The sequence below is a fragment of the Coptis chinensis genome, chromosome 8 (assembly GCF_015680905.1).
Source record: "Coptis chinensis isolate HL-2020 chromosome 8, ASM1568090v1, whole genome shotgun sequence".
NCBI lineage: Eukaryota > Viridiplantae > Streptophyta > Magnoliopsida > Ranunculales > Ranunculaceae > Coptis > Coptis chinensis.
The window spans coordinates 27,465,552-27,488,699 of record NC_141463.1 but is presented as its reverse complement, the minus strand read 5'-3'; the positions used below and the strand labels follow the sequence as shown (position 1 = coordinate 27,488,699).

General features: G+C 40.5%; 1 protein-coding gene across 1 annotated transcript; it reads left to right on the top strand.

The window, feature by feature from the left end:
- Positions 1-2,201: 2,201 nt before the first annotated feature.
- Positions 2,202-11,147, top strand: GALK (Mevalonate/galactokinase family protein). The gene is made up of 13 exons (XM_086577063.1): positions 2,202-2,496; positions 2,582-2,766; positions 3,590-3,636; positions 5,730-5,824; positions 5,916-5,998; positions 6,369-6,437; positions 7,111-7,296; positions 7,404-7,538; positions 8,402-8,536; positions 9,989-10,059; positions 10,341-10,418; positions 10,621-10,762; positions 10,922-11,147. The coding sequence occupies exons 1-13, from the start codon at positions 2,334-2,336 to the stop codon at positions 11,030-11,032; spliced, it is 1,500 nt and encodes a 499-aa protein (XP_086433189.1). The 5' UTR covers positions 2,202-2,333; the 3' UTR covers positions 11,033-11,147.
- The last annotated feature ends 12,001 nt before the right edge of the window (positions 11,148-23,148 follow it).

Sequence of the window (23,148 nt, the reverse complement as noted above, 5' to 3'; positions counted from 1 at the left end):
ATTCAAACAAAAAAATTCAGAATTGAAAAAAATAAAGATGAGATACGATAAACTGACATTGGCTTATAAAGATTTGCAAATTGCAAAAACACAATACAGGCATTAAAATTTGCTCCATGTAGGTTAAACTTACAAAAAGATTAGCAAAAAAAAATACACTCTCCCACTTTCCCAGTCACAAATACGCTTTGGTTCTTGGCTCCGCAGACACCTTCACCATTCACGATGACAAGGGTCAATCCCTCAATCTGTTATCGCTACTGACTCCCAGAACTACCGTCCTACCAAAGTGGAAGGCGGAAAGCAGAAAGCGACCTCTTTTACTATGAAAACCGGCAACAAAGCAAAGAATTTCTACGACTACTTGCCCTATCTCTTAAATCTTCACTAGCTAAAACTGTTTCATTTCTACGACCAACCGAGCTTGTGGTATCTTCTCTTGATACACCCCCATAAGGTCGCTAGAACTCTCTCTCTTCTTCTATCTCGTCTATCTGGGTACTGAACCTGAGCCTCATGGATCTCCCTTGGAAAGGCCCTTATGATTCTTCTAGGCATCTGGGTTGCAATCATAATGGTCGGTACGTTCCTTTTTTTAGTGAAAATCTTTTCGTATTTTGTATCCAATCTGCATTCCTGTCTATCCAGCACCTTAAGTAAGGTGAATTCAGGGGATTCTTTGAATGCTAAAAATCACTCCGCAACTGACAGAACCCAACCAAACCAACCAAAGCCCCACCAAGCTAAGTAAAACAAATAAAAGAATACAAGCTTGTTTTTTGTACAATCACGAGGCAAAACTGGGAGCAAAAACACTATAAGGCAGAATGTATTGAGTCCAATCCCTACCTGAATCGATCAACATCAAAGCAAAATAGGATTGTACTTGTGGGGATTATGAAGAAGTGTAGTTGAAGCTTCTGATAAAAGCTAATTAAGTGCTTACCAAAAATACTCACCCAAGCCGCAAACCCTTAAAATCAGACCTCAAGAACAAGACCAATATGTTTCAGAACTACCAAACTCAGATTCCATAGCAACAGAAGTTCAATCTCATGAATTTTCTGAACCTATTTGAGGAAAACAGGCGAAAGAGAGAATTGAAAGAGAAAGAGTGGTGCGTAGGAGGGAGAGAGAGAGAGGAGTGCTCTCATGGAAAGAAGATATTGGGGAGAGAGAAAATAGGTGAGAGGTATGGGGTTTTCACTTTTTAAGACCCGATTTTTAAAAGCTTCGTGAATGTATTTCGTGTGAAATTTCAATATTTAGATAAAGTCCGTTTAAGTACATCCGCTTTAAGTAGATATATATATATATATATATATATATATATATATATATATATATATATAGAGGCACATTTTTCATTATAGCCACATTTTTTCACATACAAATGAATTAAGGTCCTGGTTTTTGGTGGAGATGATCTTCCCACCATAAAGATCATTCTCACAAAAAATTATAATATTTGGATATGTCTAACCATGTAAAAATTAGTGTTCATTTTTGAGCTCTTTATCTAACGGTCCAAAAATTTTGTGAGCATGTTCTAAGGTTAGATTTCTTTGAATGAGATGAATTTTTGTGAGCATGTTCTCCATGGTGGGGAGATTATATCTACAAAAATTCAGCATTTAATTCAACTTTTAAATCCATAATTTTGCTTAGATTAATTTACAATGTGGCTAGAATGTGGCTCCAGTGAATGTGCCTCTATCTTTCCATAAATTTGTAACTCAAGGCACGACGATTATGTAATGATTTGTTACTATAGATATCAAAACAGATGGAAGGATAAAGGATTGTTAACAATTGCTCCTATCTTCAAGTTGATACTCTAAATGAATCAAAACAAAAGGCTTTTCTACCATTTCCAGGGTTCTAATATCTTCACTTTCTACAAGAGAAAGATTTCTCAAAAGTCGTCATTAATACTATGAAAACTATTTGACTGTCGAATGGGATTTTCCACTTTTGACCAATATGGTAAAATTTGGTTAAACTGTTAAAGTGCCTGGGTGTACAGTAACTAGTTTTTAAACTAATAATAATACTATGAAAACTATTTGACTGTCGAATGGGATTTTCCACTTTTGACCAATATGGTAAAATTTGGTTAAACTGTTAAAGTGCCTGGGTGTACAGTAACTAGTTTTTAAACTAATAATAATAAAGTATAATATGTTTCAAACACTTGTCTTCTGTGTGTTTCACTTCCAACTAATAACAACCTTAAAACTTATCATTATCATTATTATTACCTTAAAACCTTAAAAAAAACAAACAAGTCACCGCTGAAAACCTTATTATTTCCAAACACTTAAAAAGAAAAAATGGCAACACACGATGAATTGCCCATTCCTATTTTTTCCACACTAGAACCTGTGTACGGAGAAGGATCACAACAAGAAGAAGCTCAATTACGTTTCAACATTTTAAAAACCAAATTCCTCGAAAATTTCGGTCACCAACCTGATCTTTTCGCCAGATCTCCAGGTACATTTTTTTTTTCGATATTTTATTGAAATTTTGATGATGGTGTTGTTGTTGTTGTTGACTTGTTGGTTTAATGTGTGTTTAGGGAGAGTGAATTTGATTGGAGAGCATATTGATTATGAGGGGTATTCTGTATTGCCAATGGCAATAAGGCAAGATACGATTATCGCGATTCGGAAACATGGTGTTGAGGAAAAGCCTAAAGTTTTGAGGATTGCTAATGTTAATGATAAGTATAAGTTGTGTACTTATCCTGTTGACCCAACCCAGGTATAATTTATTTCCAATGTTTAAAAAAACTCATATGTGTGTCGTAACTAGAGAATGCATGAGCTAATGTTACAGCCAATGATGAATGCAGTAGAGGGGTTAAGCTTGTTTTGACTTGACACGTTATGAGAGTATGTTGACTTTAGTTCCTATATGTTCCGGGGCATGGATTTTAACTTGCATTTTGCGGTAAACATAGAAAATACAATGAAGCACGGACACTGATACCGACACCAACGCAGATGTGGACACCGACGTGGTGACATGATCATATCCTAAAAAAGTAGGATGCGGACACAGCAAGGACACAGATATTAAATAATTCATTAGATTTTAAGTCATATCATAATAATTCAAGAGTCATAACTATACATAGTTACAACAAAAAGAGTCTTAAACACATCTCACATAACTACATAAGTCATGTCCGCGTCCAAACGCTGTCCAAACCGTGTCCAAACTACCCTAGTGCGTGGGACTCGCACGTGCCACATTGGACATATGTCCAAGCCGTGTCCGTGTCGTGTCCGTGTCCGCATCCGACACGGACACAGTGGAATTTCAGAGGTGTCCGTGTTTTGGAGCGAAAATATGATATGAAAAGTTTCTTGCTGAACTTTCTGTATATAAAATGAACTTCCTGCTTGCCCATCTAACGCTTTCTACTGTTATGCATTTGCACTAATTCAGCGTAATTTTGTACTTGGACTCTGTATTATTTCATATTTTGATGTTATTCATGGGTACAGTTTTTATCTTCTTTTTTAAAGTATCCTTTTGTTTACTTTTTGGAAGACACGTGACCTGATACATATATTTGCAGGAAATTGACTTGAAGAATCACAAGTGGGGTCACTATTTTATTTGTGGGTAAGCAATGGTGCTTTATATATCATGACTTTCTTATGATTAAGCGCCTCGCCAAATGTCTTGATGTACTGTTTGATTCCTTGGCTAACATTTGAGTAGATAAGTGGTTGTGCTATGTTGTAGCAGGACTTGACATTGTTAGAACTTAAGAAGGCACTAAACCAACTTGTTACTTTGAAGTACATGTTAATAAACAATGCAGGAGCATGGAGCGTTGATCTGATCAGTTTCTTGCTGATCTTGCTCTATAATTTTTAGAAAGTATCTCTTAGCATGATTCATTTCCCAGAATGGTAATTAAATAGAACTGTTAATTATGTGCCTCACCGTCTGCTAAAACAATGCTTAAATTCCATGTAACAGTTCTGAAAGGGATGATTTTTTTGCTATATTTTACGTAAGACTCAAAATATTAGAAGCTTTAAGCTTGATAAATCACTAGAAGAACTTGCTGTTAAATTAAGTATATTTTATAATATATTACAGGGGCTGGGAGTATGGTTGATATTAGTTCCTTGCTGCACTTTCTCGATAATTTTGAAACGTTCATCTTTTAGCATGATTCCGATCTTAAAATGTTTTTTTTTTCGATAAACAGATCCAAAAATGGTAGTTAAATAGAAATGTAATGCAGATGTAATTATCTGATATATATATATGTAGTAAGAACAAAAACTTTTCTACTCATGACCAATTTATGACTTTAGATTGTCTATTTTGGACTCCTGTGCTCCAAATGATTTAATCGATTTTGTCTAGTGTAGACGCATAGTAATCTTAAAACTGAATATTAGAACCAGAACTTTTCAGGGAAGCAACTTAAGGTTGGTTCATATATTTAACTGCTTCTAGTTTACATGTAACCCGTCCTTCAGTTTCGTTTTCTTTAATGTCCTGTGGCTCCATAAAACAAGACTAGGAAATAGACCTCAAATCCCGCTAAAGTGAATATTGTTGAAATGAAAGAATAAATTGTGTATCTGTGTTTTGTATAATTCTGGTGAAGAGGTGGGAAGGTCCGATAATGAGTGATGGAAGTTTACAGTATATAGAGGCAGGGTTGGGGTGAGAAAGGAGGAGGATATAATGGTGTGGTGGCAGTAAGCATGGTCGGGGCTTGGTGGCACTGTTTGGGGGTATGCCTGTTTTTGTTTTTGTGTATGGTTTATATCTACATTATCTAGCTTTCTGTATTTGCCTATTTGGGTTTAGTAGCCGTTAGGCAGGGTAGGGCGAGTCTCTTGGTTTTGAAAACTCAGTCATTGCTAGTTTTTGTGTGTTGATGTAATCTTCTTAATTATATATGTCTAATATATTTTATCTGTAAGAAAAGGAAAAGAAAATTTAGAGTAGAGAACGCTCTAATATCAAGTTTCAAGTGCATTGTCACGGTCTTCTTTTAACTAGGCCACACTGGACTTCTTCGTTTAGGTGCTAAATGTAAGTATGCAACAGAAACATGTCATTTTTGTCCAAATGCATATGTAACAAAACTAGGGGCCTGCAGGATTTCATGTACGAAAAAATAAAAAATAAAATAAATAAATAAATAAATTACACATCAAAGACTGATGATTTTATTGCTCGGGATAATAATGCCTCATCGGTTACATGTTGGCAGGTGCATTGAAAATATCTTGGTGCATGGTAGAAACTAGGTTCAGATTTGTAAACCTGTGGTTCTATGTTCATGCACAGAGGTACGAAATTATTTCTAGAATATTAGCAGACTAAATAACTTGGTGTTTACCATGTATACTGACAGCTTAAAAGAATTATAAAAGTTTCCCATAAAAACTCTTTAGCTTTGCTCTAAGGTACTTTGACATGGATACGTGTCTGTGTGCGACATGGATACGAAGTTTCCGACACTGCAAAATACCAAGGTTGAGGTATATCACATACAAATTGTTTGTGCTGTGTCCGACACGGATACATTGCATGTGTCGATTATTTGTAAATTATAGAGTGTCCATGTAACATAGGTTTTGCTACCTCTGATTGTTTTTGTAGCAACTGTTATCTTACAAGTGAGGGAGACATATATTTCTCTGCAAGTGCTGAAATTCTTAATGGATACTGGTTTTTTTTAGGTATAAGGGGTATCATGAATTCGCTAAATCAAAAGGTATTGATATTGGTGAACCTGTCGGTCTTGATGTTCTTGTCGATGGGACAGTACCTACAGGTGTGTTCCATGGATATATATTTCGATTCCATAGTATTGATGATGCATAGCAGTTTAGCTAATGGGTTTTGGGTATACTATGATTATGTAGGCTCTGGACTATCAAGCTCAGCAGCATTTGTTTGCTCTTCCACAATTGCTATAATGGCTGCCTTTGACACAAATTTCCCAAAGGTATGATATCTAAATGTTCCAAATATTTATTTGGTTGATAGCTTTCTATGAAACAATTTTAATCCAAAATGTTAGATGACATATCCATAATAAATTTGAATTCCATTAGGAATTCCAACCTCACTGTGATAAGGTGGGGTTTACTGCATATGATTGACATATTGCCAAAACCTGCAGTGCTTCATTCTGAATGAATCATTTTATTTCTTACATTGTTTTACTTTTATAATTACAAGAGGTCCATGGAAGTAGATCCAAATCATGATGCTAACAACTGAAGCTTAACTTCTTGGCCTTTTTAGTAGTGGCGACCACATATGTGCACTGACTGATTTTATGTCTTGATGTTTACCTGTTTATTTTATCACAGAAAGAAATTGCACAGCTTACATGTGAATGTGAACGCCACATTGGAACGCAGTCGGGTGGAATGGACCAGGTTATTACATCTCTTTCCTCTTTTACTCTTTTGACTATGATATTTTTTTCTTCGATATTAAGAAAAGTGGCGGCTTATAAAGGTTTTATGCAGTAATGTCTCATTACTTTCTCTATTTCTTAAAAAGTTGTTTGAGATATTCTCGAGGCAGGCTTGTGACTTCTAATATGTTTCAGTGGTTTGCTTATCTGTAAAAGTCTAGCCGATGGTACTCACTCTTTAACGGCTGAAGCAGTAACATTGATTCTGTCTGAACTGCTTATTGAAATCTGGTCATATGTCAGGCTTTCTCTTAAACGGACTGTTCGTTAACGGACATGTTATATAGTGTCTTGAGCAGCTTATATAGTGCCTTGCACAGCTTATATAGTGTCGTATATAAGCCGCCCATGAACAAGTTAATAAGCGTAAATTAAAAAGCTGTTCAAGACACTATATAAGCTGCCCCACGAACATGTCCGTTTAAGGGAAAGCCATGTCATATGGGGCCTAATATATAAGATAATCTTCGTCAGCCCATTAACCAAGTTAAAAATCTAAATTTGAACTCATTACATTATTACTACCATAAGAGTGAGTAAAAATATATTCATTTCTTTGCTCGTATGTCATATGTTTTCTAAGTCGAACTGTCAAGTAGACATTGTCAACCTGATCTTGTGTCTTTTGGCAGGCGATCTCTATAATGGCCAAATTCGGGTTTGCAGAGTTGATTGACTTCAACCCTATCCGTGCGACTGATGTGCAACTTCCAGCGAATGGAACTTTTGTGATAGCCCATTCCTTGGCAGAATCACAAAAGGCAGTAACTGCTGCGACTAATTACAATAATCGGGTTGTAGAATGTCGTGTGGCATCTGTAAGTTATATTACTTGGTTGAGAAATGGTTCTCTTGTTCTTTATGTTGTATGTGTACTTAAAGCTCATTGACTTCAATTACCTTGTGATTTCTAAAACTTTTACAGATTGTACTTGGTATAAAGCTGGGGATGAAACCAAAAGAGGCAATCTCAAAAGTGAAAACTCTTTCGGACGTTGAGGGGTTATGTGTTTCCTTTGCCAGTGGTCGTGGCTCTTCTGATCCTGTCGTTGCGGTCAAGGTATTTGTTTGCATAATTTTCTCCCTCTCTTTTGTTTTTGTCAGTATTTGCTTATTTTCAGTTATTTGCGTCGTAGTTATCAATATCGTTTTCTCCTTCTCTTTTGTTTTTGTTACTATTTTCTCATTTGCAGTTATTTCTGTTGTGGTTCTCAATATAGTACGATACACGATATGTATCTTATCGAAAGCAAAATGTTACGTATCACATTATCACACTGCTGTATCAAAAATGTTATGTCTCCCATGATACGCTTCGATAAGATACACGATACATCCTGTATCGGCTTATACACCTTAGGCACGTGAAATAATAATAAAATTCATCCGAATATGAGTTTTTAAGAGTTATTTAGTTTTTTATCATCTCTTTTCTAAGCTTTTGAAAGCCATATTAGGTTTTACTTCTGACAAACAGCGACCCTAACCCAGAGCAACCTTTACTCACTTTAACTAACAACTAGCTTAGTCCTTTATGTATAATACTAATTTGGGCCCAGTGGTTGAAAATGATGACATTTTATACCACTCACTAGCAGCACTACACGTGATATGACATTATTTATGTATGTTTGTGGATGGAAGCTTTATAGAAATTTATTTCAAGTGCATCTTACAACACATGATACAGTTCGATACTTGATATGCTAAAAATGAAAAATGAAAAACAAAAATGAAAACTGATATATGCTACGATATATGATTTGAATAATTTGAATAATTATGATTTGCGTGACCACTAAACACCAATGTTAACTGTCGGTTTCCTTGTTTTTGAAAATTTTCGTTGAAGTTCTCCAGCTTCATCCTGCTTGTTACACCTCATAATACTTTCATAATATTGTTTACTTCTGCATATTAAAGGAACTTTTGAAGGAGGATCCATATACTGCTGAAGATATTGAGAAAATAACAGAAGAAAGTCTGACAACTATATTGGGCAACTCTCCAAGTTCATTGGATGTTTTAAGAGCTGCTAAGCATTTCAAATTATTTCAGGTAATTCCTTCATCGAGTGTCTCTTTTGGGTGTCTCCTGCATCTTCTCCTTAGTTTTACACAACTATGAAATGTGCGGAAAATACGCCTATATATCACAATAGAGCACTTTACCAATATCTGAAAGGCTGGGCCACTTGGTTAAAAATATTGGCAATAAATAATTGATATTTATGGATGAATCTTGTTTTTCTGGAACTTAAATGTATACATTGATATTTGTATTTTGGAATTGGTTCTTAAAAATTGCAAAAATTTCAAATTGTATGTACATATGCACCTATGCACACATGTGGGTGTCAATTTCATCGTTTCTTAGTTTTCTCTACTCCCCCATACTTATCTAAATGTTGACCTACGTGTTAAAACAGTTGGTATGTCAGATTTGCCAACATCCGCTCTTCCCATTTCCATGTAATTGTTTATTTGTGTTGACAACAGATCAGACTCAGTAGGCATCTTAATGTGATACAAGTCAAAGATGTGTGGGATATAAATTCTCCTACTATTTCTCCAAGCAATCACCATATCTCAAGGGAGATAGTTTCCTAAATTTGTCGCCATCACATTCTTTTAGGGTAAACCATTGTGTATATGGAGAATGTCCCCACAATGTTAGCAACTAGGTGCTACTCAATGAAAATGACATGTTTGCGACCTAACTTGTCGTATTACCTCCGCACTACACAGGAGCTACCTCCTGTGAACACTCGCTTTCATCTGTCCTGAAAGCTAACATCTCAAATAAGCCCCGAACAGGAATGGACCAATATGAAGTTGTAACCGATTCCAGAGAAACCAGGCCTCAAGACTATCATGACCAACCATGGGACCTAAATAATTGCACAAGTAAAATTTTAGAGGCAGCACAAGAAAGTTTTGACCGTGCAATTTCCTGCATGTGAGGAGGGTGGACAAGTGTTGAGCCACTCACTCATGTGCAATTAATTGATCAGATAAATAATGGTTTCTACATCTTCAGTAAGGGAAGGTTCTCTGGAAGCTTTGTTCATTAAATTTCCTGCACTCCTAGTATTAATTTTCATTTCAAAGAAATGACAATAAAATAATTTTTTATGACATAAACAGCATGTGTCTGTCATTTTATATCAATTTTACTTAATTCTGTACAAATAATGTAGAACCTAAGTTCCATTGACATGGATAGGTGTGTCCGTATCCGACACGAATACGAAGTGTCTGACATGTCAAAATATCAAATTTTGAGTTATATTGCATACAATATGTGTCCGATATGTGTCCAACACGGACACTTGGATATGTATCTGACCCGGATTATTCTTGAACTATGGTGTGTCTATGTTACATAGCGTAGATCAGTGTTTTAGAAGACAGTGCAATTAGTCTGTCAGTTGATATTTAGCAATAAAATGTTTTTGAACTTGACAATAGTAAGTTTTAGTTGCTTACTAAACTTCTTATATTTCGCCAGCGTGCATCTCATGTATACTCAGAAGCAAAACGTGTTCATGCTTTCAAGAACACAGTGCAATCAAAGCTAAGGTGCGTCTCATTGGCAAAAACCCCATATCTCCTTATGTATTTCCCCACCCTAATACAAATTTCCATGATGTAATCTGGTGACTTAATTTACTACCACAGGATTGTTTTTGGGTGAATATTGCACCAAACTTATTAAAAGGCTTATAACCAATCACCGACTAATGTCTTGTCAATGTCCTGACTGATGACACTGTGATTCTGAACCTTTTCTATTTAAAGTATCTTTCCACTTTAGAAGTACTCTAATTGAAAAGTTTATTTTTTACTTTTATGTGTTTCAGTGATGAGGAAATTCTGAAGAAGCTTGGTGACCTTATGAATGAAAGTCACTACAGCTGCAGTGTATTCTATGAATGCAGGTATTTTATTCTCTACATGCATGCTTTATAAACGAATGCCTGTATCTTTCTTCAATTTTTTTTTTTTTTTTTGAAGGATAGAATAAGATTACCTAAAACAGGAAAATAGAAGAAGGTGTACATAGCTCAGACATTCTTCAAATTTTTAAATACTTGTGGCCTCTACTATGTGATTTACTGTGCATATGTGATCTTTCTTTAGCTGCCCTGAGTTGGAAGAGCTAGTAACAATTTGTCGAAACAATGGTGCCCTTGGCGCAAGACTCACAGGAGCTGGATGGGGTGGTTGTGCAGTTGCCTTGGTCAAAGAGAGTATTGTCCCACAATTCATCCTAAATCTGAAGGTTGGTTCCCTGTATTGTAGAACATTCATTAAAATTCTAGTTGAGATTCGTCCTAAGTAAATTTTTAATCTTTTTACTTACAAAACTCACAATTATATAAAGTTTACTTTAAGAAAAACCATGATGTGGTTATTGATGTAAGGTCCATTTCTAACGCAGGAATCATTTTACCAAACAAGGATAGAGAAAGGGGTAATTGATAAAAATGAGCTCGGGCTGTACGTGTTTGCTTCCAAACCATCAAGTGGGGCTGCAATATTCAAATTTTAGCAATGTACATAGCTGACTTGTTTCAGCAATTATAAATAATGCATGTTACTTGAAATTATATTTCCTTCACCTCGAGATTATTTGATTATATAAAAAGGTTTCACTGTTTTCCTCTTTTCAACTTTCAACCCACCTTTATGTTTTGACTAGGGTGAAGCGCATGACTCACCCCTTGATCAAATGCTATTTGTCAGGCCGACAGAATGTGATTGTAGTTTTTGTATGATCAAAGATTGTAAGCGATGAAAAAGTTAAGCTTCTGAGGAAGTAGTGATTCTAAAGGATGAAATAACTGATTAGGAATTATTTAGCTCTGGAATCAAAATGAACTTTAGGGGAAGTCTAAAGCAGACTTATTGTTCCTCAGTACCACTATTACAATCTTCTGCAATACTAATGTTTGTTTCAAGGGCTGGGCTGTTCACCAGAAATCACTAGCTGTGCGGCTTGTTCAGCTTCAGCTTTGCAGTTTTTGGTTCATCAAAACTTCTTCTACACGAAGGCAGGATTCAAGTTCACCTTTACCGACTCAGGAGGGATATCCATTCTACGTACAAGGTAAAGACTTTCTCGCTTCCCGAGTCATTTTCAAGGATGTTGAAAAAAAACATACCACTCCCTTAAAGATCTATGACCCAAAAGTTATGCAGAGTTAAGATGATCTCATGTTCTCATTCCTTGAGTTACATGCGGTGTAATATTGTCACGAAAAGTCGCACAATCACACACTCACAATCACATAAGTGTGTTATAATCAGGATTTTAATGGCCGGCTAGTTAAGTAAATTATAAAGTAAGAGGAAATAACTCAAAACTCAAATAAGGCATTGCCAAACAAGGTGAATTTGACTCCCTACATTGTGATCTGATGATTAGTTTTGCAGACTGTACTGGCCTGGGTATTCATTAGTGTTATTGATCTAACGAACCCATTGTCAAACAATATATGAAGGTTATATATATATACATGTTACACATTCTTTTACCACTGACCAAGCATCCTGCATTTAATGGCTTCAAGTGGCCTAACCAACGAGACTCGAGTCTAATCCAAGGCAAAAGATCGTGCATGTACAAATCCACGAAAAAATGAAAGAAGAAACATAATATGGCATTTTCTGATCCCTTTATCTTTTTACATGTGTTTAAACAGAAACGTTTCTGGCTAATTAGTCAAAAAAACAGATGTATGTACCTGCTCAATTCTGTAACTACAATACATACAAAGATCAGAAAAGGATCTTTAATTAGAACACTAATATCCAATTCTGTGACTCCAATTCATGACAAGAACACTAATATCCAATTGCAGTAGCTGTTGATGAGTAGAGAGGGTGGCGTATATTCGCTGGGGTAACGGAGAATTGTGAGGCATTGGTGGTTCCATGTATGGCTGTCCACTGGCAACTAACAGACCCACCTGCGACTGCCGAATTAAAGTTTGCATATTGCTCATACCCTCTGAAATAAATCAATCCACGAAATGCTTTCAGCATATCAATATTCAGCTCATAATAGATTCTACATGTGTTAAGGGACCACAGCACCTGATCATGTGTTATTGGATTCAAACATTTCTGAGAAACACCACCTTGTTGTTCCGTGAAACATTGCAGGCTCGAAAGTTAGAGAGTGGGATTTACAAATATAAAATACAGAACCACAGAGGGAAAGAGATGAGAGCTAGAGGCGCAACAGTTTTTCGTTTATTTTTTATTTTTTATTTTTCTACTTTCTGTTTATTTAGAAGTGCAACAGTTGAATCTAGCTCTGTAACTGCAACAGACTGATGAGATATTGCAGCCATCATGCAGTCAACTGAAGTGCCTTTAAGACAAAATAAAATCCTACAAGCACCAATTTTTTGCAATCAAGCTTGGTGGATAAAAGGGCCAATAATAATCAAATTACTCGAGCAAGTAGAACAGCGAGGGCTAGTAACCTGGTGATCATAAGAAGAAATCTCAATGGTTCTCTATTGACAGTCTAAATTTAAATGAACTCAATAGAACATAAAAAGAAATGGTTACATATAGCATGAACATAAACAGAAGCACGTCCACAACTTCAATTAAAATCTAGGGTGGATTGAGGAATCCCCCAATCAAATAGCAGCATCTTTAGCACAATTGTAGTGGTAGGATTTGCGGTATAAAGGATGAGGGGTGAAGCGACCTGATGCGAGCTATGATAGTGAGAGCCGGGTGGGCCCGAGGCAAGATATGCGGAGAATTTGGGAGTACAGTATCAGACTGCGGTCACACAGGTGCACAACAAAAACCCTACACGTGGAAGAACAGGGAGCGGTGGATGAGAGGACAGGTGGACGGCTGCGATGGGAGAGAAAGTGGTATAAAAAGAATAGTGAAAGAGAGAAGAAAGGATGAAAGAGGAGAAATCTAGAGAGGCTGGACTGAGGAAAGAGAGGAGTGAGTGAGAGTGATACAACATTTGGCGCCGTCTGTGGGGACGAGATCTAGACAACTGAAGAAATGGCCACAAGAGTGAAGAGAGGAGTAGGGAGGCCAAGGAAGGTGGCAGTTGCGGAGGAGAATGGGGAATCAGTGAGGAATGATAGGAGAGAGCAAGGCGGAGAAGATACCACTGCGTCGGTGTCAAAGGGGACAAGACTGTTGCATGAGGAGATAGCAAGGTTGAGGGAGGAGAACGATAGACTGCGGAAGGAGAAAGAAACCATAGAGGAGTCAGAGAGAGAGGTGTCTGAGTCAGAGGGAGAGGAGGAGAGGATGCCCAACTTGGCGGACGATGTGGTCCCCGGGCTCACGAGGGAGCAACTGAGGGAAATGATAGCAAGCGACTTGAAAGCAAATCTAGAGCAAGCTAAGAGCATTAGTGGAGCGGCAAATCAAGTGGTGGCGGGGCTGAACCGCAACCCATTGGCTGACGCAATCTGAAAGGCTGAGGTGCCAAGGCGGTTCAACCAGCCCAGATTTGAGAGGTATGATGATACAGGAGATTCGGCGGACCATATCCACCACTTTCGGCAACAAATGTCGTTGTGGCAAGAGCCTAGGTATGATGGACTGCGGTGTATGATGTTTCTCGCGAGCTTGAAAGGGAGAGCTTTTGACTGGTATTACCGGCTGCTGTCAAAGAGCATAAACAACTTTCAAGAGTTAGAGCAAGCTTTCGTGGACCACTTCATACACCAGAAAAAGCGGGTAGTAGATATCGCGGCCCTGTTCAATGTAAGACAGAGGTCCACGGAGTCAGTGAGGGAATTCTTATGCAGATTCAAGGCGGAGACGCTGAAGGTGGAAAACTTGGATGAAAGAACCGTGGTGATTGCATTTGAAAGGGGATTGCGACCGGGAACTAGGGTACATGAGTCCATGGCAAAAATGAGATCGCGACATTATAAGAGTTGTACCCAAGGGTGGAGAAATATATAAGATATGGGGACACTATACAAAAGGAGATGAAAAGCCCGGGAAAAGCTGTGTTATCATTGGAAAGAAGCGTAGATCACGGAAGGTCCGAGGCATCAGACAAAGGAAGCAGTGGGAATCAGGGATACTATTTGCAGCCCGAAAGGGAGAGAAACAAGGTCAGAAAGGAGTATAGGGAGAGAAAACCGTACCGGGAAATGGAACCGACACCATTGAATCGACCGTTGAGTGAAATATTGCCGTTGATTCGGAATGTGCAAGGCTATGAGCGGCCGTGAAACAAACCATGATGAAATACCAGGTAAGTCTTATTGTGCCTACCATCAGATACATAACCATGGGACGAATGAATGCTACACGCTTAAGTGGTTAGTACAGAGGATGATAGGGAAGGGTTTATTGAAGGAGTTTACAACTGGGAAAGGGAAAGAAGAGCAAGTACCAAATCAAGGGAGGATACTAAGGACAATCAATGTCATTTTCAGTGGGGAGATTTTGAGTCATAATGCCCACCGGGATAGGATAAGACGAACTGCGAGAATACAACAAGTTAATGAAGCATCGGGATAGTTGCGGCTAGCACCATGGTCTGCGACTAAAATGGGAAGCTTAGTGTTTACTGACGCGGACTTGAAGGCGGTTGATTCCCCGCACGAGGACGCATTGGTAATCATTGTGGCAATAGGTAATTACATGGTGAAAAAGGTATTAATTGATTGTGGCAGCGCCGTGGATTTGTTGTTTTGAGGAACAATGGAGGAGATAAAGATCGACTGGAAACAGTTGAGACCATCGCAGACAAATTTGTACGGGTTCAATGGAAGCATGACCGAGCCTTTAGGAGAACTCTTGATCCCTGTAACAACGGGATCGGTGACAGTGTTCTCTCGATTCAAGGTGGTGGACACCAGTTCTCGGTGTACAACGCCATTCTGGGGAGGCGGTGGATTCACAAGATGAATGCAGTGCCGTTTACCTACTGCCAGGTGATCCGATTCCCCACCCCAACAGGGATGTATGAGGTTCGCGGCGATCAGGTGATGGTGAGGAATAGTCACCAGGGGACGGTGAAGAGGTTGATCCGAGGCGATGAAAGAGAGACCTTGAACCCTAAGAAGAGGCAGGCATAGCAATTACAGTGTGCCTCTTCGGAGGGGGAGACGGAGTCGACGGCGAAACCAAAGACGTACTCTTGATGAGATTGAGATAGTGAATGTGCTTGGGGATGGGGATGGGGGAGGAAGAGAAGTTTACATCAGTAGGGTCTAGTTTGCCTGAAGAATGGAAAAATAAACTGATACAGTTTTTTTTTAAAAATAAGGATGTCTTTGCTTGGACAATTGAAGACATCACCGGATTAGACCCCGATTTCGCATGTCACCGCTTGCACATGAGGGAGGATGCTAAACCTGTGAGGCAAAAGATGTGAAGCGTTAGGCCGAAGTATGCAGAGGGGATCCGCAAGGAGGTTGCAAGGTTGAAAGGAGCTGGAATAATACGGGAAGTGGAGTTCACAGAGTGGTTGTTCAACATTGTCACGATGCCAAAAAAGAATGGTAAAGTGCGCATGTGCATCGATTTCACAGATGTCAACTCAGAGTGCCCTAAGGACGACAATTATCCTATGTCGCGGGTGGACGAGCTAGTGGACTGGACAGCGGGATTCAAGATATTCTCATTCATGGACGCGTTCTATGGGGTATAACCAGGTCGCGATGTATGGACCGAATCAGGAGAAGACGTCGTTCATAGTAGAAGGAGGTACATATTGTTATACGAGGATGCTTTTCGGTTTGAAGAATGTCGGGGCCACTTTCCAGCGGCTGGGAGAAAAAATGTTCGAGAGCAAGATTCGAAAGGGAATCGAAATATATATAGATGACATGGTGGAAAAGAGTATGTTGGAGGAACAACATATAGAGGGCCTGAGGGAGACATTCGACATACTGCGGGCACACAATTTAAAGCTCAATCCAGAGAAGTGCACTTTTGGGATGACCACAGGGAAGTTTATGGGATACATTGTGACTCACCGAGGAATAGAAGCCAATCCTGAGCAAATACGAGCGCTGATAGAGATGCCCTCGCCTCAGAATATTAAAAAAGTACAACGGCTAGCGGGACGAGTCGCGGCATTGAATAGATTCATTTCTAATTCATCAGACAAGTGTAGGCCATTGTATCGACTATTAAGGAGGACTTCGGACTTTGTTTGGACGGCCGAATGTGAGGAGGTGTTTCAAGAGCTGAAGGGTTATTTGGGTAAGGCGCCTTTGCTGTCTCGGCCAGAACAGGGAGAGAGGTTGTACTTATACCTGGGTGTTACGAAGTATGCGGTTAGTTCGGTTCTCGTCCGAGTGGTTGAGAAGGTAGAAAAACCGGTGTATTTCCAGAGTAAAACCTTGCTTGATGCGGAGACTCGATATAGTAAAGTGGAGAAGTACGCTTTGACATTGATATTCTCAGCATTGAAGTTGAAACCGTACTTCGAAGCGCATTCAGTGGTGGTGGTGACAAATCTGCCTCTCAAGCAAGCACTGAAAGCCGAGAAATCTGGAAGGATGCTAAAATGGGCGGTGATGCTGAGTGCTTATGAACTTCAATATCAAATAAGGACTGCGGAAAAGGCACAGGCAATGGCTAAGTTTTTGGCAGAGTTCCCAACAGAGGATCCTACTTGGGCGGAGGAGATGGTCATGGAACCGGGATATGAAGGGGAACCAGATTTGCTAGATCCATGGGATAAGAGGAATGGATGGAGGGTGTTCATAAACGGATCTGCCACAGATACATGCAGCAGAATAGGTGTCATTATGGTTACGCCAGATAATGACAGGATTGAGTTGTCAATGAAGTTGGGGTTTGCAGCCACCAATAATAAGTCAGAATATGAAGCAGTGATAGCGGGATTGGGAATGGCAAAGGATTTGGGGGTGGACGAGTTGACGATGTACTCAGACTCGAATTTGGTAGTGTGTCAGGTGATAAGTGCTCAAAAGTAATGATTTATAACCCCAATTATGTGTATATTAGTCTCCATTTTATATTTAAATATTCTAATATGATGCAATTTGAGTTTTTGCAGGTCAAAGAACCTAAATATGAAATATGGAGGGAAAAGAAGTCAAACAAGTAAAAAAGGAGTCACTGGGAATTACAGCTAAAGGCCTAGGGCAAAAATGTCATATTTGTCTCCATAAGTGCCAAGCCTAATGGGACTCTAAAAGAGGATAATAATTGAGTTAGAAGAGTCTTCAATCTGATCTCAAAGCCTTAATTTTGACTTTATAGGAAGATGAGATCAACATGGAAAAGAAGTCAGAGTTTCACAAGAATTAGGAAACTGAAAGCTGTCAGAAGCTGCAGCTTAGGAAATAGCCTGCAGGGAAAAGTGGGCCACGTCCAACTTGGTCCAACCGAATTTAACTTTTCAAGGATTTCTTCTAGAAATATTACAGAGAGTTTGACACCAAATAAACATAGGATTCGGATCTCTATCCAGACGAGCATGTAAGCCAATATATAAGGCACAAAAACCTCAGTTTACATCATCTAGGAAATTTAGTGTTTGCATCTTAGATCTAGAATTAAGAGAGAAGAAAGTTCAGACCTTTTCACCATTAATAGATATAAAGATTATTCCTCTTCATATTGTGTTCATAGCATAGTATGAGGGGCTAATCTCCCTTCTCTTGGGAGGGGAGATTAAGCCTTTTTCGTATGTTTTAGTTTAGTTCTTCTTCTATCATGTTTTAGTTTAAATTCCTCATTGAGTTTCTTCTTATTCATCCATTGATCTAACGCTCCTGTGGAGGTTAGGAGGTCTTAGGGTAATTCAAGATTGTGTAGAGCCAAATACCACAAACCCTAGATTCTTTTCTTCTAGTTTTTAGTGTTCTAGTGTGATGATTGGATTCTTTATGGCACCTCAATTAGTTGTATGGTTAATGCCACATGTGGATTTTCCATGGCACCTAGAGTTGTATATTGAATGCCACTTAAAGCACAATTTGGTTAGATAGAAGATATCATTGGAGATTGAAGAAGTATTTGATGGAAAGATAGAAAGCAGGCAAATGGAGGATTTGTTGCTAGGTGTGAGCGAATGTCGAGGTATTTGAAAATAGTGCACAACTGAGGGGCTAAGTTCAAGAAGATCAAGTTCATATACTTAGGTTGTGGTGAGACAGACATGCGGACGTCTTGGCTTATGTTCGCGGCTGCAATACCAGGGTCAGAATAGAGGACAATAAGAGTAAGGAGGTTGGAGAGACCGAGTATTGAGAGGGAGGACGAAATATACCATACCGCAGAAGGTAGATGAGGATGGATGGACCCAATCAAACACTTTCTATCCGGAAGCGAGGTGGTTGATAAAAAAGAAAGGAAAAGGTTGGAGCAGACTTCGCGGAGATACACTCTGATAGAAGGGGAAGTGTATCGAAAGAATTTCGATGGACCACTGTTGAGGTGCCTGGGACCGAGCCTAACGCAAGAAGTACTGGCAGAATTGCATGTAGGAGACTGTGGGAGCCATTCAGCGGGAAGAACCACAGCACACCGACTACTGAATCAGGGCTACTTTTGGTCTCATATGAAAAGGGATGCGGTAGAGTTTGCTAAATGATGTGGAAAATGCCAGAGATTTGCTTAGTTAATATTTGCACCAGTGGAGTCGCTACACAATGTATCAAGCCCGTGATCGTTCGCCATGTGGGCCATGGATATTGTGGGTCCACTGCCAGTGGCCAGCGGTAAAAGGAGATTCATGCTAGCCGCTACATATTATTTTCCCAAATGGATAGAGGTCGTGGCCTTGCAACAGGTGAAAGAGGAGCAAGTGATTAAGTTTTTATAGGAGAACATCATATGCAAATTTGGACTGCCGCATTCCATCATAGTAGACAATGGAACATAGTTCACGGGGTCAAAGGTGAAAGAGTTCTTGCAGGCTTATAATGTGAAACAGGGGTTCTCAGCTCCCTACAATCCTGAGGGTAATGGACAAGCCGAATCATCTAACAAGACTATAATAAACAATCTCAAGAGGAAATTAGAAGATAGAAAAGGGGTGTGGGCCGATGAATTGAGTCACATGCTCTGGGCTTATCGTACTACACCGCGGACTTCCATTAGAGAAACTCCTTTCTCGTTGGCCTATGACATAGAGACGGTGATCCCATCGGAGATGGTGGCATCCACGACACACACTAAGGCTGTCGAAGGGGGTTTAAACTGGGGCATACTATCTAGAGACTTGAATTTGGCAGAGGAGAGGAGGGACACTGCGCACGACAGGTTAGAGGAATATCACAGGCGCCTGTAAAGACAATATAACAAAAGGTTGAAGCCGCGACAATTTCAAGTGGGAGACTTTGTGCTTCACAGGGTGACTCCAAGTACCAAGAAAGTAAATGACGGAAAGCTGGGGCCAAATTAGGAGGGACCCTACACAATGGTGGAGGTCGGAGGGGCTGGCACCTACAAGCTGCAGACTATGGAAGGGAAGCTGATATAGAGACCTTGGAATATAAGAATGTTGAAAAAAAATTATGTTTAAATGTAACACCAGTCCGGGGCAATGGACTTGGGTTGTTTGCACATATATAATACAATGGCACTTTTGCGAACTTGACACGACAAATTAATAAGGGCAGATCAAACTCAAGGGGGCAAGGTGTTGCCCCAACAGGCCTAACAGCATCAGAGAGACAGCGGGGGGACGAGCCCTTTGCGGACAGCACGTCCAAATCAAACTTAGGAGCCCTTCGCAGACATATGGTCCAAATCAAACTTAGGAGCAAGGTGTTGCTCCCAGCAGGCTCATCATCCTCAAAGAGACAGTGGGGGGGACGAGCCCTTCACGGACATGGTCCGAATCAAACTTAGGGGCAAGGTGTTGCTCCCAGTACACTCATCAACCTCAAAGAGACAGCGGGGGGACGAGCCCTTTACGGACATGGTCTGAATCAAACTTAGGGGCAAGGTGTTGCTCCCAAAGAGCTCATCAACCTCGAGACAAATGGGTGGAGGAGGACGAGCCCTTCGCGGACATATGGTCCGAATCAAACCTAGGGGCAAGGTGTTGCTCCCAATAGGCTCATTAGCCTCAGAGAGACAGGGGGGGACGAGCCCTTCGCGGAAAGATGGTCCGAATCAAACTTAGGGGCAAAGTGTTGCTCCCAGCAGGCTCATCAGCCTACGAGAAACAGGTAGAGGGTAGATGTTCCCACGAACATGATGCCACAATCAACCGGCAAGGTAGAGAGAGTTACTCCGGCAATTCGGCAGGGAAGAGGCCACAGAGCATAGAGTGGAGCACAGGAATGATAAAAGGAACCAATAGAGAATGAACCAAGTATGGATACTAGAAGAAAGGAAATTCAAACAACAATAACACTTGAATTAAAAAAGACAAAAGCAGTAGCAAGGTAGCATTAGTACATGAACAAAAACATCCACAATATCAAAGTCCCAACGAGGGGAATACCAAGTTTCACAAAGAGTACACAGAAAGACCATAACCAAAAGTAGAAAATGACAAGCCGGTGCAAGAGGTGATGTCCGCAGCAGGCGCGGCAGTGGAAGTTGTTGTTTCAGGGATGATGTCCTCCGCAGCATCTTCAGGGTGCTCCTCTATTTCATTTGACACCTTGGTTCTTGCAGCATCTTCAGGGTTTTCTTCTGCAGCCACTTCAGCAGGGGTGGTCGGTTTCTCGGGTAGGAGGCGTCCTTCCTTAAGAAGCCAAGCGAGTTCTTCTTGAAGCTTCTTGGCCACCCTCTTGTCTGCCAGAGTTTTGAAGCGGCCTTGGAGAGTGACCATATCTGGCTTGTGCTGATCTAAAACTACCACATTTTGATGCTGCTGGAAGAGTGTGGTATGCTGGTGACTTAAACATTCATTGACCGTGTCCATGTATAGCTGGTGGTTGGCTTCCGCAGTCTTCAGTTCATCCTGAGTCTGGTTTTTGGCTAGATCCGCAGCTTCTAACTCCAATTAGAGTCGGGCACAAGTGGCTCTCAGGCCGTTGGGACCGCCAGATTCCTTCTCTAGAGAATCCACCTTAGCTCGGGCGCTGAAGAGACCGCGGATCATGTAGGAGATGTCAAGGCTCACCTAGAAGCAAAAAGGACAACAAGTCAGAAATGAAAGAGGAAGGAACAAGGGCGGGGACAAGAGAGGGTACCTTCTCCTAGTTAGTGTATAGCGAGGTATAGTGGAGATCAAAGGTGCTGCCTTTTGCGTAGGCCATATCTTTCGGCAGATGGGAACCATAGAAGAGAGAGAAGGCCACCGCAGGATTTTCGAGAGCCGAGTCCGCGACATTCACCTTACGGTTGCACACCTTAAAAGTGGGGCAAACTCTGCTGGGGCGATATCTCGGTCAGAGGGGAGGGCTATTTCCTTACCTGGCCGACGGGCAAGCTCAGCAGGGCCTCAGGTGCAGCGGCCCGAACAAGGGGAGCAGGGTCCTCAGACATAGTGGTCCTTGGTCGTTTGCTTGGCTGCCCATCAACTGGGTTACCCACCGCGGTGGGAGAGATTTCCATCACTTCATCATCATCATATCTTCGTCACTGTCAAACAGTTTCATTTTTGTGACATCCATATCTGCAGAGGGAGAAAGCGAAGGCGTATACTGGTCTTCCCAGGTGGAAATGGACTTGTAGGAGGGAGGGTTTTCTGGAGCGGAGGGGGAAAGAGCTTCACTAGATGCGAGGGTAGTGTGAGAGTGAGAGGAGTCGCAGAGTGAGCGACGGCAGGAAGTATGGTGTCTGGAACACTTTCTGGAAGGAGGCAAAGCTCGGGGTTTTCTTTTTTTCAGGGGAGGAGGACGGTAAAAGGGAGCGGAAAAGCCTGCAAAATTGTGGAGTGACGACATAGGTGTGCATGTGTTGGGATGGATGTTCAGATGGTTGGCTTGAGCTGGACCGAGAGCGCAAAGTCTATCGAAAACGGGACAGATGATCCCTGAGTATATTCGAGATTTGGAATTAGGCCGCCAACCTGCAAGGAAAGACATCCAAGAAAATGTTAGTATTGTGCATTAAATGCAAGAAGAGAAAGAGGTTGTAGTGAGACTCATTGCTGGATTGAAAGGCAAGATGGTTAAGTGTCAACCCGGGTGGGGGGTCCGCGGGCAAGAAATCCCCGGACACATACAGCGGATAGTGATGCCATTGTTTGTCAGAGGTAGTGATGCGGAGTACAAATGATTTCTTTTTAGGGCTGGCACAAAAGAATTGATACCCCACACTGAGTCCTTTGTGCTCGTCTTTATGAAGTAGTGGGAAACAATATAGCGGCATGTCAATTTGGGATTACTGGATCTATTGTAGTAGTTCGCAGCATACATCAGTCTCTAGAAATTTCCAATACCTTGGCATGGAGGGATATTGAAATGCTTACACACTTCAACGTCTAATACTATGAGTGGAAGCCGCAGTCCGGCAACAATCTAACCTATAGAGACTACAAGATACCCCGGCTGCAGGGGAACTAGATGCGGGTAGTGGGTGACAGATGGCACGTGCTCTATAATGATATTAGTAGGGATACCATATACAACCTTAATCACCTCCAAATTAGGTCTACAATAGCGGGACGGGGGCAGCAAGGGAGGAATGAATCATCTCGATGTGAACAGGGCCACAGCAGTAGCCACAGGAGGAGTAGAAGTCACTTCGGTAGATCGGGAAGAGGTG

Coding starts and splice junctions, on each gene's coding strand:
- GALK (XM_086577063.1), top strand. CDS start 2,334: ATGGCAACACACGATGAATTGCCCATTCCTATTTTTTCCACACTAGAA. Junction 10,419..10,620: donor AGTGTATTCTATGAATGCAG/GTATTTTATTCT, acceptor ATCTTTCTTTAG/CTGCCCTGAGTTGGAAGAGC. Junction 10,763..10,921: donor AATTCATCCTAAATCTGAAG/GTTGGTTCCCTG, acceptor TTTCTAACGCAG/GAATCATTTTACCAAACAAG.